Genomic DNA, 19,229 nt, shown 5'->3' with positions numbered 1-19,229 from the left:
TTCTTTATGGGATTCCTTATCAATCCCACTTGTGAATTTTCTCTGTACAAAACGTACCTCTACCGGTTTTTCTGTGTCAACAACATTTAATTGAGTTAATAAGTGAATAAATATGTAATTGGTCACTGGATCTAGGTATGTCTGGACATGAATATAAGGAAATAAGAACGATTTGCACGTCATGTGACATCGATGCACTGTTTTGTTATATGTTATTGACTGAAGTAGGCCATCTAGTGACTCCAAGTGGTTATAGCATTATTCTGAGTTGTTGGGAACCTTGCGGAAGTTATGAAGCCAGCCATGGGCCTGCATGTAGCTTTTCCTCTATTTGCCTGTGAGTGTTTTGACATTTAGAGTTCTCAGTATTGTTTCCAAAGAGTTACTCCGATATGTCTCTGTGATGAAAGTTGAACTTCTGTTGTAAAATCTAGGTAATCGACGTATACTAACAGCTGGCTTATCAATGTAGTTTCCCATATATGTTAGCATCAAGATAGCACTGTTTTTTTATATCTTTTATTGTAAGTAAGGAGATGTATTGAATATACCGAACAGGAAACTGGTGTGAGAGATAAATGTAAATTTCTTTGTGTGTTTAGTTCTTTAGTAAAACTCCAAGCTGAAAATCTTGAATCAGAGTTTTCTTGGGAAACTGTTATCTTACTGCTGTGCTAAGATAGTTGGCTAGCTGGCAGGCCCCAGTGTCATATAAAGAATCGATAAAGAAATAGTTCAGCATAAAGGCTAACAATATCAGTGGATCAAAAAATTTCTTATTGATTCTTAACAGGAACCGGTTTAGGATACACATTCCTACTCTTACTGTTGCCTGTTGCAGCAGCTCTCTCGTCTTTGTCCGTTTCTTGTAATTTTTTCGTCTCTTTTTCGTCATCTTTGTATTTGGAGTGGATCATCACTTTGTATGGTTCATTGTCGGTCACGGAAACCAAACTTTTTGTGGCTTAGGCAGTATTTTTTACTACTTTTCTCCTGTGTTTGTCTGGAGATCCTACATGTAACCATGGCTGCATTGTTTACATGCGAAATTAGCTGTTAGCAGCCTGTAGCATGTCAATGCTAACTAGTGTAGGGCTTGATGATTTCCCTCGAGCTGAGGAGGAGGAGGTGAGGACGACGTGCTGGTTCTCGGATGTGAGCTGGGAGGTGACGACGTGGACCTGTCCTTCCATCCATCGCTGTTGGGAACGTGGGATCCAGCCCCGGGGGATGGATGAGCTAGCTGTGCTAGCCCAGCGGCATCATGCTGTTCTCGGACGTGGCTGACGGAGCAGACATCGGAAGCCGCGACACATCGGAGGAGCTTCGCCTGCTGTGAGCAGACAGGATCCAGGAGACAGAGACTGAACGGACTGCTGGGGAGGCTCAGTCCTGGACCCTGTGGAGGTGGAGACTGGCTGGGCCGGAGAGTGGTGGAGAGTGGTGGACGAGTGGTGGACGGGATGTCGTCATCTAATTTCTTATGGACATTTTTGCACTGTCTATACTCTTTCTTACTTTTGTTTTCTTAAATGCTGCGGTGACTCCTGAATTTCCCCTCGGGGATAAATAAAGTATTTTCTATTCTATTCTATTCTATTCTATTCTATTCTATTCTATTCTATTCTATTCTATTCTATTCTTACGTCTGATTTACACAGGAATAACCATAATGCGTTCTGTCAGCACCACAGGTTTGCACCGGGGCCAACAGCCCAGGCCTTGCTGCATGGCCATGCACATTTTTACTGTTTTACTGCGTTCCAGGTAACCTGTATCTGGAAAATTTCCCATTTGAAATCTCTGAGTTGTGACCTGAAAGCGTTCCAGGCAAATTACGACTTTGGTTTGAGGAATTCTGGTAGGTAATCAAACCAACATGGTAGACATTATGAGCATAATTCCAAATCATTTCAATCACCCAAGGAGCCTGCAACTTGCTCAATTGAGCGAAGCGGAGGAGGGGAAACAGCACATAAGGTAACAGACACTTTACAATTTATATTTTGGTAGGTACTTGACGTTATATTAAAACATATTTTGTATTCATTAATGCTCTAAAAACTAGCTAACTCCAGAGCTATCATATTAAAATAATATTATATTACTATGTATTTGTATTGTTTAGGCAGTGATGTGACAGAGTACATTGATCTGGTATGAGTTTACAGGTGGGAAGTTACAAGTTTGACTGCTGTTCCGGTGCATTTTCACAAGTTACTGGTGGGAAAAAGACGAGTAACTGGTTGCCTGGAACACAGCATAAAGTCAACACAAAGCCCTCCACCAGACAGTTTTTAGAGCACGTCATGCTCCTGCTGCCGATAAACTTTTACCCCAGGCTCACACTGAATCCGGTGCGGGTCCGGTGCGGCTTCTGCATGTAATCCGTATCATTAAAATCACTGTTGTAGGCTCACATTAGCCCCACGCGGTGCAAGTCCGGTTGCGGGAGCCGTACGGCACTACGGAAAGAATCCGCAAGAAGTCTATCTTTTCCGGACGCCGGAGAGGGTCTGCGTCAAGCTGAATGAAATATGACGAGCTGTACAGGAAGTGAATTGCCGGGTGGCATGAAGATCCGTTGTTTTTTAAAATAAAATCAGTGAACAAACAAGTGTAACTTGACTCTTCTTTGACAGCACAGTCGCGCTAGTAGCAAATGTAAACATTACATCACAACCGGTGTCACGAGGTCGCATTTTGACAACAAGAGATTTCGAGAGACTCATCCTGGAAGTGGAAAGTCATCCCATTTTATATGACACATCCCATCCTTATTAAGAGGATAATACAACAAAAGACACAAGTCACGTTATTAAAAATAATGAGCATTAGAGGAATAAAGCTCTCGCACAAGTCCAGACAAGAACATGAACCCAGGTGAGCTTCTACTCTCCCGAGTGCCCTTTCCGCACCCGGCACTGGAGCCAGCCGCAGCCTCTATCTGGAGCTGATGTTAGTGGCAGCTTGCGGAAAATCAGCACGGTATTTCGGACTGCAACCTTCCGGAGCCAATGTGAGCTTGGAGTTAGGAAATGCTGATTTCCTTTTCTGGAAGCTTCTTCCCACCGCACCAAAACTAGCACCTAAAGTCCTTTCTTCCATCTATGGTCAGACTTGAATCAGGCTTAATGATCACTTGTGAACTTTAGTCCTGTTAGTGTGAATGTCCTTTATCTTCTGAATGTACAATAAGTACACTGTCACTGTAATGATAATATTTATATACTGTATTGATGATGTAATTTTGTAACTTTCCCCTTGTAAGACAAATTACAGGTATTATCTTATCTTATCTCATCTCATCTCATTTCATCTCATCTTAAATGGTTTGCAAACCATAATATTAATTTGCATTGGCCAGTGAACTCTGACCTGAGTCCTGGTGGGCTCAGGTTTTCTGAAGAAGATGAGAACCATTAACTCTAAAAAATACAATAATACAGATGGGGCCACCTTCACCATAAAATGCTACAGCCTCTATGCAACAGGACATTTATGCAGCAATTCATTACAAAGTTGCACCAACAAAGTAGTGAGACTATAAATAAAATGTTTTTTCAGGTGTACGTTTTTGTATCTTGAACCCTTTTTTTAAAAAACACATTTTAGGAAATATAATGGTCAGGGTACTGGATGTCTGATTTTCTTAAAGAAGCTGTGAGGAGTTTCTCAGTGATTTTGAAAAAGGTTCCCTTCTAGATGACTAATCATAATCCACACATTAAATTGAGATTATTAGCGCCAGTACTGGTTATTTCAAAATGGTTCCTCCTAGCTTCCCAATCAGGTAGACCAGGACTGTATTATTTACGGTATTTCTAAGTCTTCATGACAGCACCACACTGGCTGATGAAGTTTAGTAGTGAGAAGATAGATCTGTGTTTTTCTCTGCTGAAAACCATTTCGCTCAAAAGAGCAGAGTAAAGCTCAATGGGAGAGTGGGGGTTAAGGGTTAAAGGCTAAAACACAGGTTAAACTGTTTTTGATAATGTTCATTCCAACCCACAGTCAGCAGTTATTCTGCAGTGGCCTGTTCAAACTTGAGAGTCTATCAATAAAATGAAGATCGAGTAACTTTAGCTCTGCTTGGTAGATGACAGGGCATAACCAGGAGTCACTAACGTCACAAATTACGGACATGTCTTGGAGCGCCAGCAGCTCTAAGCCAGCTACTAAACTACTGTATGAACTGACACTTTGCTAGTTGAGAAATTGTTTTGGTCTGATCTACATTTAATTTCAAAATGAACACAAGTCACGTCTTCATGACTGTGTAAGGGAGACTCCGAACCAGAAGGTGGTGAGGCAGTCCAATTAAAACAGATCCTCCTCATAGCATCTTTAAGTTATGGGCCAAAATCACCAAATTAAAGGGTTTAAATATCTTATTTTATAGGTTGTAATTGCACAAAAGGTATATAAAAGTTGTCATTTTAGAATCAACCTACTGTTTCTTCCATCATTGTCTGCGCCTAGTGACAAACTAAGGGGTTAAATGACAGCATCTCCTTCAACTTCCTCTCTGAAGTCTAAGGAGGACACAGTTCGGTCATCTGTCTATCGCTAATTAAACGCTATAAAGGGACAGAAAATGGAAAGAGGTAAAAAGTGAGAGTGTGAAAATGAATGCAATTCACACCTTTATTAAATTCAATTACGCAGCCTCGATCAGTGCCAGGATGTTTCCCTCCGGACTCAACCTGGGCCTGTGACTCTCTTCACCATCCCAGAAGTTAGGACAGAGATCATTTTCAGCTCGATCTGGAAGTGTTATCAGCAGCAGCAGAGAGACCAGAGAGGTGACACCAGGTCTCCAGGTACAGAGAGCTGCTGAATGAGGCCAGAGAGCCATTAAACAGGAGTGTGCTGCTGTTAACCTGCAGCGTCTGGTGTTCACGGAGAAGAAGACTGAGGAGAGGACAAGACTGCAGTCTCTTCAATGATGTTCCACTAAACAACCTGCAAAATGTGTTTTTATGGTAATATCTTTTTTTCTGAGCGTATGCTGCACCTGTTAATTCTGCCGGCCTCAGAGAAAGTGTCAGACTAATTCACACTCCTCTCCCCTGAGCAGCTGTCTGCTGGTCCGGGGTTCATTTTAAAAACATCTTTGTTCTCCCAAACCCTCATTTAGCCCGGATGACAGTTCTGCACTTAACACCATTTATAAATGTAAAAGGATTCTGCTGAGCAATGCAAGCCAGATTTTACTGTTCATAACTCAAGGGATCTGGATTACTGCACGATGCCAACTCTACCATGGCTCAGTTTGAAAAGTAGGTCTTCTTTTGTATCGATGACAAAGAAGAGGAAAACTGGCTACTGCCAAAACCGCCATGGTTCTGCCATGTTTTAGCTTAGATTAAAAAACATATTCAAACTAGGAAGGCAGTGAAAATCTCCAACTATTTCATGATAAATAAGCACTTTTAGATGATAAAAGAGACACATCAGAGTTGAAAAATAAAAAAGGTGCCCACTAGGGTTGGTTAAAACGAGGTCAGACTTCTTATCTTGTTTTGATGTTGTGTCTTTCATACTGAGTCGGTCTAGACCTGCTCTGTTTGTGAAGTACTTGAAGATAACATTTGGTCGTCCTTTCAGATTAAACATTATGGTTAAAAAATGATACCTTGGCCAGCAGATGGTTTGCTGTTTCCAGTCGTAGCTCCAGATGCTTGTCTCTGCAGGAAAAAACAGAGAAAAAAATAAATCATCATCATCATTCTGAATCTGAAAGATAAAGAAAAAGGAACACCACATGTTGTAATCCTACAAAATCTTCCCTCTTCATATTTTATTTCCTCTTCACAAAATGCTGCAAGCTGTACTCTTGAGTTTTGAAGATCGTCTTTGATGGAAAATCATTTTTTTTGAAGATTCACGTGTTTCTGAGTCAGACAGTCTCACAGGAAGTCCTCTGCACAAAGTCACATCGAACATAAAACAAGGAGCTGGGATGAGACGTGTTGATCTATAATCCATGTTTCTGCTCACTCCCTCTAACAGCTCCTGACTGTTCTCTCCTGACAGACAGATAGACGGGCGGCTGATGCTCTGAAACATTAAGAAGCACTCAGTGCTGAAAAAATAGAAGCTTCAAAATGCACAGACAAATACAGTGTGTGAGAAGAGTCAGCTGCAGCTTCAGCAATCTGAACTGAATGTATCTGCTTTCATCCAAAGCTTAACCAAGACAACAACTCAGTGTGTAGGTGAGTCAGGACTATTCTTTTCCATATTTTCATTTCAACTAATTCAGACAAAGGGAAGTAATATCCCAAAAATGTCAAACTTCAGTCTGTTATCAGTGGACATCAAACAATGATCAATAAATAAAAACATGAGAAACACAAGTCCTGGACACCTTTAACTCAAGATTTTCTTCAACCTGTTTCAGGATGCCCAAATAGTTAATTACTGTTAACAGTCTTTAGAGGAAAAATGATGAAGAATTTCCTCTTTTTAGATTTAGAGAATTAAAAAAAACTTTAAAATAAGACTTTTCTGAGGGAAATTGGTGATAAAGATAAAGTGAATAATTGGTGCAGAAAAATACAACTGATAAGTAAAATACAATAGACTACACATACATGACGTAGATAAAATAAGTGGAGTTTAAATGATAGCTTTAAATTCTATGATCATGTCTGTATCAGTCTATTAATGTGTCATCTGTCTCTATTTCAGGATTTTCTCATTGAATCACTGTGTTTGGGTCATTCTTTTGTGTCTTTGTGTGAAGCTGAAAATCTTGTATCTCAGGTGGCAAAGGCAAAATTTAGGAAAGTTTTCTGTAAAGTTTTATGGGAATTTTTTAGTTGGGAATATTAATAGTTTTCAGAGTTTTGCTGCCGTCAACTTTAATGATTTTTTTTATTTTATTTTATGCTTAAAAACTCCTTTCTTATGCACCATTAATGTTTTTTTTTCCTGTGAAAGAAACCATTAAAGTTCTTTGGTTCTAAAGACGGATTAAAGTCCTTTCTCAATGTTGTATCAGGCATACTTTCATGCATGTTTTCTTATGAGAAGTATTTGTGCTTATACTTATGACAAGTATACTTGGGGAAAATTCTGTAATATCTTGTGCCATGTGTTGTGTTTGTTTCCTGTTTCAGTTTGTATTCTGTTGTTGTTATCTCAGTCAGTTTTACTTCCCTCCATTTTTCTGTTTCCCGCCTTTTGTAGTTCCACACCTGTGCCTCCTTTGTCATTAGCCTGTCCTGTTTATATACCTCTGTGTCTAGCCAGTCCTCTGCCAGATTGTCATTGGCTGCGTTTACACACAGGCAGTAACCCTTTCATATGTATAATACTTGCAATAATCTGCTGTGGTTTATTCTTTTCTAACCCAAATATTTGGTCATGTGTACACCTATCGGGATGTCCTCATCCAAAGGAACATTAACTTTTGTTCTGTGCATGTTCTGTTTGCAAGGAATCTTGGTCTTTTGAGTGCAAGAAGTTTGCTGATTAGAAGATTAGAAAATACTTTATTTTTCCCGAGGGGAAATTCAGGATGATGATGATGCTGTTGTTGCTAAGTGTCGCTGCCGTTGCTATGGATACAGGAAGACGAAGTGGAGATGACACGCATTGCATCATGATATTTTCCATGCGTCAATATGTTGCCTGTCGCTTTTTTGATCGGTGTACCATGTAAAAGGGAATACCTTTGATCACTCACGCATGTAAACGGGTTGTTCCGAATTTTTCAGAAACCTTAATATTGACTGCATGTAAATGCATTGTCACCCTCATGAGTTCATGCTCTCCAGCCTGGTTTTAAATGTTTGCTCACCTGTTTTTTGACTACTTGGATTGGATTGTGGATTTTGGAATTGGACTTTTGGATTTTTTGACTTCTTGGACTGATTTTTCGTGTATGGCCTTTTGAACTATTAAATAAAGAACTTTGCCTTCATCTTATTATCTGTGCCCTGGATTTTCTTCTGCACCTGAGTCCCTGTTTTGCCTCAAATTGTCACAAACTCATTTATGGTGTCGTCTTTAAATAATCTATTACACACGATTGCATGCATGTCTGCTTACTGCAAACCAAAATGTTCAATATTTACACATGTATATGAACAGGTAAATGCAGTTCTAATAATTTCACAAAAAAATGTTTGTTAATTTCTTAAAATTCCCATGAAAAGTTTCCAACTTTGAAAATTCCTGGATTTTTTTTAACCCTACTGACAGCTAACTGTCTGCAGACAAGGATTAAAGGAAATCACTCAGGGAACCATAAGACAGCACTCTGTTCTTTGCCCATCTGAAACACACTTGAATGTAACGTGTATCTTATAGAGAAGGTAAAGACAGTGAATTAAATGTCAGTATCTGCCAAACTGTGGTTAAGATCATGTTAAGGCTTTGTGTGAGCCAGCGGGGGGAAAGAGCAGCTCTAAGCATCAAACTTAAGTTTCTTTCTGCAAATATGAGCAGGGATGTGGAGTGGATTTAACTTTTATGGAAGATAACTATCTCCTTTTTGTAAAATACAAGCTATCCACTGTGAATAATACACAACAACCTCTGCTCTTTCTATTACTCACAGCATCTTGACGTTGATATAAAATAAAGAAGACATACTTTATCCATCTCTGAGAGGGAATTAATTATTTACACTCTTCTTTTTAACACACTACACACACATAATCACAGCACGCAGATGCATGTTAAAGTCAGGAGGCTGCTCTCTGGGCAGGTTGGTTTTTGAGGCCTTGCTCGAGGGCCTGTCAGAGTATCAGATCAATCTATACCGGGATGTGGAGAAACTTCTGCCCTCATTATCGCTCACAGCACCTGGTGTTCTCAGGTGGTTTCCTGTCCATCTACAAAACCAGGTCTGACCCGCTCAGCACCTGAATTCAACCAGTGTCTTCAGCCCATTCAGACCATTCGCATTACCATCATTAACTAAAGTAAACCTGCTCTTATTCTGCTCAAGGGAAACAGCACAGTAGAAGTTAAGCACACAGACTAACAAACACTGGGATTAAAGTCTAACAGAGGCTGTACAGACCTGAGTTACAGTCTGAGCCAATGCAGTTTGCCCCAGTGTGACTTTCCATCTGCAGAGCAGGTGACAGCTGTTATAATCACATATAAACCCACTGACTCTGGCTTCATGCTGCAAGTTAAAACCAACTTTTCTGCTCTTCTCAAACTTTCCTCAACTTGTCCTCAACTTTCAGCCTCTCCTCTCTGTGGAGGGTCAGTCTGATGGTGCTGGTATAATCAGTTTGAAGGAGTCATACCAGGGCTCCAATGTCTTTAAAGAAGACCTATTATGCTCCCTTTCAACCTTCATTGTATCAGTCTGGGACACCTATAGAGGAGTAATAAAATCCTCTTTTTAATCTTGTTCTGGCGTCTGGGACAATTTTCATTTCTGCAGGGTGGTGGCTTTCTTTTTAACATTTTCCTCACAGGAGGGTAAAACCTGACATCAGGTACAGTCTTAAAAAGTTCTCTCTCTCTTTCTGATGTTATGAAACTTTGCTGCGGTTGAGAGTGGACATCCAACACTGTGACATTATGGACCTGATCTACTAAGATCCTAAATAACAAGCGCTAAACTGCATAGACAGTGGGCAAAAAAGTATTGAACTTTTTTCTCATCACATTTATTTCCAAAGATGTAATTCTAACAAAATTTCTACCAGACATTGGTATGAACTCCAATAATCCACACATGAAACGAAAATCACAACGTTCAGGTCCATAAATAATGATTATGTGGAATTAAGTACGAAAACACAGGAAAAAAGTATTAAACACGCTAACTGAGACTCATCTAATACTTAGTGGAAAAGCCTTTGTTTGCAATGACAGCTTCCAGACGCTTCTTATATGTTTTACCTAATCACCCACACTGCTCAGGTGTGGTTTTGGCCCATTCCTCTGCACAGATTGTCTTTAAATCTGGAATATTCTTTGGTGCCCTCTGGTGAACACTTTTCTTTAGTTCTTTCCACAAATGTTTGATTGGATTTAAGTCAGGTGATTGACTAGGCCATTTTAACAGGTTGATTTTCTTTTTTTGAAACCATTTGAGAGTCAACTTTGCCATGGGCTTTAGATCCTTGTCCTGCTGGAAGGTCCAGCCACGTCTCATCTTCATCATCCTGGTGGATGGCAGCAGATTCATATCAAGAATTTCCCCATACATTGCTCCATTCATTGCTCTGTCAATTATATGAAGTTTGCCAACACCATAAGATGAGAAACAACCCCATGCCATGATGCTTCACCTCCAAACTTCACTGTTGGTGTAGTGTTTTTGGGGTGATGTGCAGTGCCATTTCTCCTTCAAACATGGTATGTAGTATGACAGCCCAAAAGTTAAATTTTGGTCTTATCTGACCAGACAACATTCTCCCAGTATTCTACAGGCTTGTCAAGATGCTGTTTAGCAAACTTTAAACCAGCTTCAACATGCCTTTTCTTGAGTAATGGAGTCTTGCAGGCTGATTGTCCATAGAGGCCATGGTGGTGGAGTGCATTGCCTATTGTTTTCTCTGTAACAATTGTACCTGCTGCCTACAAGTCTTTCTGGAGCACTCTCAGGGTGGTCCTTGGCTCGTTGAGTACTCCTCTGACTATCTTTATGACTCCCTGGTCAGAAATCTTCAAGGAGCTCCTGTGCATGGCCTGTTGATGGTAAGGTGGTGCTTCTCCTACTTGCGAATAATGGCCCCAGCGGTGCAGACTGGAATATTCAGGTGCTTTGATATAAGTCTGTAACCAGTTCTAGTCTGATGCTGAGCAACAATCAGGTTGTGAATGTCTTCAGAGAGCTCTTTGCCTTTACCCATCATGAGGTGTGTCATATTTAACTGCTTGGTGAAAAAACAACCTTTTTTATAGGACCATCAATTTGCTCTAGCCCAGCTGATGTTGGTTTGCACTAATTAGAAGTTTAAGTAATAATTACTGACAGATTTCAGGTGGTATTGTGCATTTCCTTGCCAAAGTATAAAGCCTTTCCATGGTGAGTTCAATACTTTTTTCCTGTTATCGTACTTAATTCCACATAATCATTATTTATGGACCTGAACGTTGTGATTTCTTTTCATGTGTGGGTTATTTGAGTTAATACCAATGTCTGGTAGAAATTTTGTTAGAATTACATCTTTGGAAATAAATGTGATGAGAAAAAAGTTGACGCGTTCAGTACTTATTTTCCCCACTGTACAAACGAAAAATTTGCTCGTTCTTTTAGTGGGTATTTTGCAGGTGATCTACACATTGATTTCTAATAAAACCTATTCGATCTGTTTGCTGTAATGGAATGGAGACACACTACAGACGCATCTGTTGTATTTTAGCTGTAAAGGGAAAATGAAGTTTTAAGCCATGGAGTTGGAAAAAATCAGATGTATGGGTCACAGGCTGCTGCACATGAGGTGAGAGACTATGTCATTTGTGTTGATACGGGCACAGAGGATTTTCTCTCCCTCGTCTGTCATCTGTCATTTGTACGTAACGCTGTGCAAGTTTACACCTGCTTTTCAAACATGTTAAATATAGATGCAAAAACAGCGACTGCTAACAGTTTCAGGTTTGTAAAACCACTCTGCATTACATTAGCATCCCTTCCTCACAGACTTGTGCATATATTCTGCATATTCATGAAGGCAAACATGCTGAGTGGATTGCACATGCTATTTTGCATTTGACATCCATGTTGCACCTGGTTAGTAAACCAACTTTGCAGATTAGTAGATCAGGCCCTATGAGTGTTAAATTATGGAGCATGTTTTCCTGTTGGTTTCCTCTGAGCAGCCAGTTTTTACACATGAAAGTGACGGATTTCACTCACTTTGATTTGAAAAGACTCTGTCCAATATGTGCTGAGCTAGTTCAGTGCTAACCCGCATTGGCTAATGTTTTCCCTGGGTGGTGGCGTGTGAGGTGTACTTCAAAGTCCCAGACTATTTCTTTTTTTCGTGCTGCAGTCCTAATTAAAAAATCTAAAATAAGTTTTCTCCTTTGATTCAAAGACGGACGGGACTTCTCCCCCTGGTGCCTCAGTGTTTTGTTTATCAACTTCAAATCCTTCCTGACCCTCACTTCTGCTGACAGCAGCAGAAAGAAACGACTCAAAACCACCCCAAGAGGACTAAAAGAGCAACTGGTTTTATTTGATACCTATGACTTCATGATGTACTCACTGTTAATCAAAATTAAAACAAAAACATGAAAAACTGTACTGTAGGGATTCTTTCTCCTGCATTGACCAATCAGGCTCAAGTATTTGCTGTGTTATAGATGCAGATATTGTGATTAACTTTATACTTGAATAATTCATACAGCTCATGGTTGTGGGTGTGATTTAGTCTCAGCACACTGTACTTCATAAATTCCTATTTAAGAAGAGAGCATCTCTCCAACCTGAGTCATTAATCCTTTTAATTATTTCTAAATGCCAAACTATCTTCAACTATGAGCCAAATGGGAACAAAGCTAATAAACCTGGCAAAATGAAGCCGACATTTTCCTCTCATGTTTCTGTTTGCCTTCATCAGAGCTGCAGAAACTTGTTTGGCATCGACGGCCATCTGTTTTTCTGTTTACACACAGAACTCAAAGAGAGTCAAAGCCGCTGAGACTCCAGCACCACACTGACGCTCATCTGCCTGACGGCAGCTCTGCTCCTCAGTCAGGCTCAAAGTGATGGCGCCATACATCACACCTCCACCCACCAGGACGGCAGCGAGCACAGAGGCGGGCAGTGTGGACGTCCGGGAGCAGGGCAACAATAATGTGTGAGTGATCGTTTCAGCGCAGAACTGAGATGCAGAGCAATATCCAGAAACCAAGACGAATGCTCTGTAAGCTGAAATCAATAACAGGCTTCAAGTCACAACATTTCAGTCTTTCTCTGCACTTTGATTCATCACTCTCCGTCTTCCCCTCATCCCTTTTGTCTCCCCTGTTGTAGCCCCTTAGCTTTTACCATCCCGCTCGAACTCTGAGCAGATGGACCAGGACTGTGGAGCCACAAAGAGCAATGAGAGGAGCAGGTTCAAGTCTGTGAAGAAAGGTTTCTTCAGATTCGGCTTCATTTCAGATAGAAAATATTCTTAGATTAAAAATCTGGCTGATCGCGCTCAGAGGTGTTGGAGCTATTTGTGTCTTTGGTGGGTGGCTGTGCTGCGATAAAGGTATCCTGAGATGGATTATTTTTGTCTCTTACTTTGGAAAAAGACTCAAATTCAGTTGAAATGAAGCCTTTAGTTCTAGTATCTTCTGCATGAATGCATCGAATCCTAAAAACTGGAACTTCCTGCAAACACTGGGACTAAAGGCCTTTGCACAGGGGGTACGTTTTTTTTCGGATAGGTTTTTCAGATCCCTAAGCCATCATGCTAAGACACCTCGCATACTGAATGTAATGCATTTATTTTTTACTTAATTGCGAAAACTTGCAATATGAAAAAAATGAAATCATCAAGCAACTGATCCTGAGCCGAGGCTGTTAGTATGTTTGAGGTATGAGCACACATACAAACACACAAACACAAGCACATACATAGTCACACAAGGAGACACATTCATCATCTAAACTTTGTCTGAAATTACGGAAAATGTGTGATAAATGGTGAAAATGTGATGTTGCATAGGGATGGGTACCTTTCACATATAAAACTATACAGTAGCTCTGCCCGGTACCTGGCAACCGTTATCGGTTGGTACCAATTTTCGATACTTTTGTGTGTGTTAATGTGGTAATAATATGAATCTGTTTTATTTAAAATTCTCAAAGTTTTGAGTTTTACATTTTTATTCTTCAACAAACAACCTTGTAATGCTGTGTTTATGTCTAGAATAGAAATCTGCCCACTCTTCCACTCCCTCACAGTCATAAGGATGCGTTCAGGTACCTAAACATGGTACCTTTTGATTTTACGTAGATCGATACTCGGTAATACAGACAGAATTTGGTTGGTACCTATAAAATTACCTAATCCAGTAACCATCCCTAATGTTCCATGTAGCATAAGGTGTCTCTAAATAGGCATACTACCCTGGAAACGAGCTGGGCAAATGAGGAAGAAAAAAAAAAAAAAAAAAAGGAACCTATTCTGAAAAAAAAAAAAATGACGGACAGAAGTTTCTGGGTGAAACATGATTAATATAGTATGGGATGAATTTATTTTTTAACGTGCATGAAAAAAAAACAGATGCAGTGTGCAAAGACCTTAACCCATAGGGAAAAAGTTTCCCATAACTAGCTGTGCAACCTCTGCAGGGGTCTTGTCCTGTCTATATGTATACAGAGCGTTCATCCTGCTTAGTTAAACCTTGAGAATCATCTGTTGGTTTTGTGAACCGTTTCATCTGACGTCAACACCAGCAGCAGCAGCAGCAGGGGTTACATGTATTCAGAAACACGCAATTCACATTAACCATCTCTCTGTTGATTACCTTGTTTGCAGCTGTAGCTCTTAAAGAGGCATCATCAGTATTGTTTCATAATTAGCTTAAAGAAAGACTTTAAATCACTTTGCATTCATTCAGGGGAATTTGGCTTTTACTCTGAGGATAAGCGTCACTACTAGAAAACATCTGATTCACAACTACCAGCACAACAGACAACCTCAAACGGTCCAAGAAAACTAAGCTTTGTTCCCACCAAGTGGTTCAGTTCAGTTCATCTCATTACAGCACGCATTTAGTAGCATTTAGTAGCATTTCCACTAACGAATCTAATCTCGGTATGGATTCTTAAATTACTGACCTGTAGCGTACCACTTTTTGGAACCCTTCCATTGGGGTGCCAGACTAAACCGATCAAGCCACATGCTAATCACAAAGAAGATTGCATCATTGCTCTTTGTTTACTGTGCCACATTTTTCTTAGTTAAATTTATTAGCAGGGTACACTGTGTCGCACTGCTATGGTGTCTCGCTATCATGTAACTGATGCTATTGGCCTCCAGCTTTACATGCCGCCTACCACGAGGGGGCATGGTTGGCTGTGGAAACGAAAACAGGACCAGGCTTTATTGATTCAAATTATACTGATCTAAAGTAGTTGGTGGAAACGTGCTAAATTGCTTTTTGCAACTGTGCAGGATTTTAACAAATACTGAGTTCATACATTTGAGTGTCACAATCAAATTTTCTGACAAACAGGACACCTGATTTGCCCAAAAACTGGAAACACATAATCTAATTTATTACACTAACGTTGATATTTAACATGCATTTCAGGGTGAAATCTGTCTGGGGTTCTCCCACTTAAAGCATTTATGTGCACATTTTGATACAGGCATAAAGATGGTCCAAAGCTGCAGCAGAGACAGAAGTAAGTAGTATTAAGTAATTTTTTCTTGCTTACTCCAGGAATAAATCAACAGTAAAATCTACACAAATGTCTGTAGAGACTCTCTCCTCACAGCTTTCATTCTAAAGAGGACAGATTTGAGCTCTGTTGGAGCATTCGGCGCTGTTCTGCTCATGGCAGAAAGTTGAGGCGCTGATAAACTGGTGCAAAACAAGACCAAGCTGCACAAAGCTGCAAAACTTTCAACTTGCATGTTTGCTCTAATATTTTCCGTTCTGTCGGCTGAAATCAGACAGAACACACTGTGGGGCCAGCTGAAACAAAACTCAACCTGTATCAGCTGCTATCCCGTCTTTGAGACGTCACTCCTCAGTCTGAGCGGGCAATCAGAGATACTATTATTTATCGTGATTCTAGAATCGAGATTTGGTTGCATAAGTCCATAAGTCATGATCCAAATGTTTGCCTGTTGATGCTGCTATGAAGTCTGCAGATCTAATCCGCTCTAATCTTTGTGTTTCAGATTACAGTGAGGTTAGAGTCCAAAGGACAGAGAGTGGACAGCAGCAAAAAACAGTAAAGCTTTAGATGGTTATTATTGGTAAATGTGGTTTGAATCCATCTGATAAAAACTAAAAAGCAGATGAAAGATGACGGGGGCTAGGCTGAAGGAGGATAATGTGATCATGTCCTCATATAAACAGTGAGGATTGTATCCTCTGCTGCTCCTTTTTCCTCCTCTTTTCCCTCAACAGTACTTTGATCTTCATCACCCCCCTCCCTCCCCCAGACTCTCCTGTTTCCTCTTTCAGCCTGGATACAGTCTGATCTTACATAACAACATAACAACTCCGCTCCTAATGTGCAGGGGGGAAACTCTCCTCGCATTAGCACAATTTGCCCAGCACTATTCCCTTTTCTGCTCAATTTTCTCCTCTCCGGTGGAGCCTCTATCTCAATCATTTCAGCACACTCTCTGCTTTACCGAGCCTCATAAACAGCGAGAAGAAAGGAGCATTTGCATACAAATTCATACGAGGATTTTCAGAAGCAATGACTGAATTTTAAATGAGATGTTTGTCATGGCCCGTCTCCGTCTTTGCTCAGGCTTGGCACTGCTCGAATGGCGTCTCTTCCTCTCTTTAAGAAGCTGAGGAGGTTTTGTCGCTCTGTTTGCAAGCAGCTTTTGTAACAAAGGACCCAGAACCTCAGTCGGGATTTTAAATCGTAAAGAAAAAAACAGTAGTACTGCTGGTGCAGCAGTGCTGATGTTTGCCTTTTTCAGTGTCTTAAGATCAAACTGAATATCACAGCTGAGAGATGTTCACTCACATAAAGAACAGCACACACGCTGAACCTCAGCCTGAATGACAAAACTTCTCTGTGTTTCAGGTATTCCCTCCCTGGATGATCTGCTTTCCTGCTGATAAATGATTCCACCGAAGTAATTCATAACTCAGACATTGTATTCATACCAGAAGCCTCTTCCTGTAGATTAAAGTGAGTATGAATAAAAATACCAAAACATATTAATCATAGTTCTCACTTTCAACACATGAAGCTGGTTGGTTGCCCTTTGCTACAAAATATGACATAAAGGGACTTTTTCTTGTACACATGAGGCTCTCTGGTGAATTTAATCAGGCCCAAGAGGTTGCAGGAATTTAGATTAAAGCTGAGCCTTTTCAGCAACAATGCAATTTTAGTCAGTCTTGTATAAAACAATATAAAACCCACTACCTAACTGTTCTCATAGGCATCAACATTAACATCACTAAGTTTACTTATCTGGTATCAAAACTATTGTTCCCTATTGGTCTACAGTGTTCTATCAGAAGAAGGGATGTCCCGAGCAGCATTTTTTGCCCCGGATCCCGATTATCTAATATTGAGTATCGGCTGATACTAAGTTTGGATCCGATTTTTAGGTTTGGAGATAATCTTTGCTAAAGAAGTGAGAAAGTGAAGCAGCACAGTCTTTTTGTTTTTTGTATCAACAATTCTGAATAGTTAAAAAATAATAGTCAAAGCTTATTAAAACTGTTTCACTTAGTCCAGCTGGTTTTGAAGTTAAAAACCCTCTGGATCTCAAACCCGGCGGGAATAAATCACCACTTATTTTTTAAAAACTGGCATTTACAAGCCATTTGTCCAATCCAGAAAACTGAAAACATTGGAGTAATCGTCAGATTCTCAAATTTCCGAGGGTGCCTGAATGTATCACATACAAATCTGGAAACATGTCTTAACGTGACTCAAAAGACGGGAGCGTTTCATCAACATCTCTTTGAATTTCACGTCTTCTCCGAATATTTGCAGAAAATGACCAGCTTGCTCTCTAAATGAAGTTGAAAAAAAATATCTACGCTTCTCAAGGCTTTCAGCAAACCCTAAACGGTGGAAAACTTGTAAACATGTAATATAGCACGCTAAAATCAGAGACTGCCCTGAACGCAACTCTCCGAAGACGGTGAGAGACTTTCAACGTACGTTGTCATGTTTTCCCCCTTTCATGGAAATATTTATTTTGCTAAACACTGGATTATAACTTTAACTGACCTGAACCATCCATGCCAAGGGCTCAATCTCGGCTGCTGCGAGGTTCAGCAGAAACACCGGACAAACTTCTGATGTCAAACTGATCGCACCACCGTCCCATACCCGCATGTTGCTACGGACTGTTCTGTACAGCTTCAGTGAAGCAGGCTTTTAGACCAAGTGTCTGAACGGAGAGACATACCGTGGATGAGTGAGATGGCATACACCTGAGTCCCACCTTCTTCTCCAAGTTTTGGGCTCTGTCATCTTCTCTCTGTGGATATTTATCTGTTCTTTTAAAGCACAGAAACAGCGGAGCAGCCTTTCCTCTGTAAGTAAACTACGTTGCATTATGAGCATAGATGTGGCTGTTGGACTGTCTTCACTCTCTAGTTTGATGTATTTCCACACTGCTGATACTGAAGCCACTGAGTTGTTAGTGCTAAGCTAACAGACTATACGGTGTTTGTTTGTGTTCGCCCTTTGAGCTGTTTGTCCCTGTAGAGTTACCATGGGGAAGGTGCTTGAAGGTGAGGTAATCAGTGAAATCAGCTGGTGGATGGTGTTTTCAGTCCCTCAGCGTTTCCCTGTAAACACAGATTTTTCTTCATTGAGTTTCTTGCTTTCTCGAGTGAACCGTTATGTAAATGAGGCCTAAAACCTGCATCCAAACTTCTGTTCTACATCAACCTGACTTTACATAATACTGGCAGTTAAATAGGCTGCGTACAGTCACCATCAAGAGGGGACTAAGGACAGAGCTTTGTGGGACTCCTGTAGTTCTTTGGAGAGATGACCTCTTTTTATCTTTTACATCACGCTGGTCACAGACGAAGAGCTGGGATTAATACTGAGGTATCATTCGAAAAGTCAAATGTTGGACATTTATGTATTAGATTATCATGGTTTTTATATTTAGCTCTTGTTGTGTCAGTGGAGTGATGCCAACACATAAACAGAAGCTACAGCCTTTGTTTCTCTGCCTGGTGGCAGGTTTGATTCCTGATCCCTGTTTGGTCCCTGTTTGGTGCATGTCTGTCCCACGCTCTCTTTAAACATGCCTGATGTAAACAAGTACAATTAACAGAAGGCATCATGTATCGCAGAGAAAGAGAGAATCTCAACAACAGTGAATAGAATAGAATAGAATAGAATAGACAATACTTTATTTATCCCCGAGGGGAGATTCAGGAGTCACCGCAGCATTTCAGAAAACAAAAGTAAGAAAGAGACCCAGACGTTTAGTTATTAAACCACAAAGAGGACCAAATGCCAGTGGTACAAGCTATGCTAATGTTAGCTATCTCAACTAACTGCACCCTGATGCTGTGGTTTTGAGTTTAAAGAGAGGGTATTTTACTCTTTTTAAAGGACTATT

The 19,229-nt window shown here is 40.4% G+C and overlaps 1 protein-coding gene across 2 annotated transcripts in view; it reads right to left on the bottom strand.

Moving 5' to 3' along the window:
- The window catches only part of pcp4a (Purkinje cell protein 4a), a 59,177-nt gene that overhangs the window by 5,542 nt on the left and 34,406 nt on the right, over nucleotides 1-19,229 (bottom strand). For both annotated transcript variants that reach the window (XM_074672658.1, XM_074672659.1), the window contains exon 2: nucleotides 5,639-5,690. In XM_074672658.1, coding sequence (XP_074528759.1) covers nucleotides 5,639-5,690 — 52 coding nt within the window. The remainder of the gene's footprint in view (nucleotides 1-5,638; nucleotides 5,691-19,229) is intronic.

The sequence above is a fragment of the Halichoeres trimaculatus genome, unplaced genomic scaffold, assembly GCF_033239565.1.
Source record: "Halichoeres trimaculatus isolate MK-OKI-2021-1 unplaced genomic scaffold, fHalTri1.1 fHalTri1_scaffold_6, whole genome shotgun sequence".
Taxonomy (NCBI): Eukaryota; Metazoa; Chordata; class Actinopteri; order Labriformes; family Labridae; genus Halichoeres; species Halichoeres trimaculatus.
This window is presented reverse-complemented; position numbering and strand designations above follow the sequence as displayed.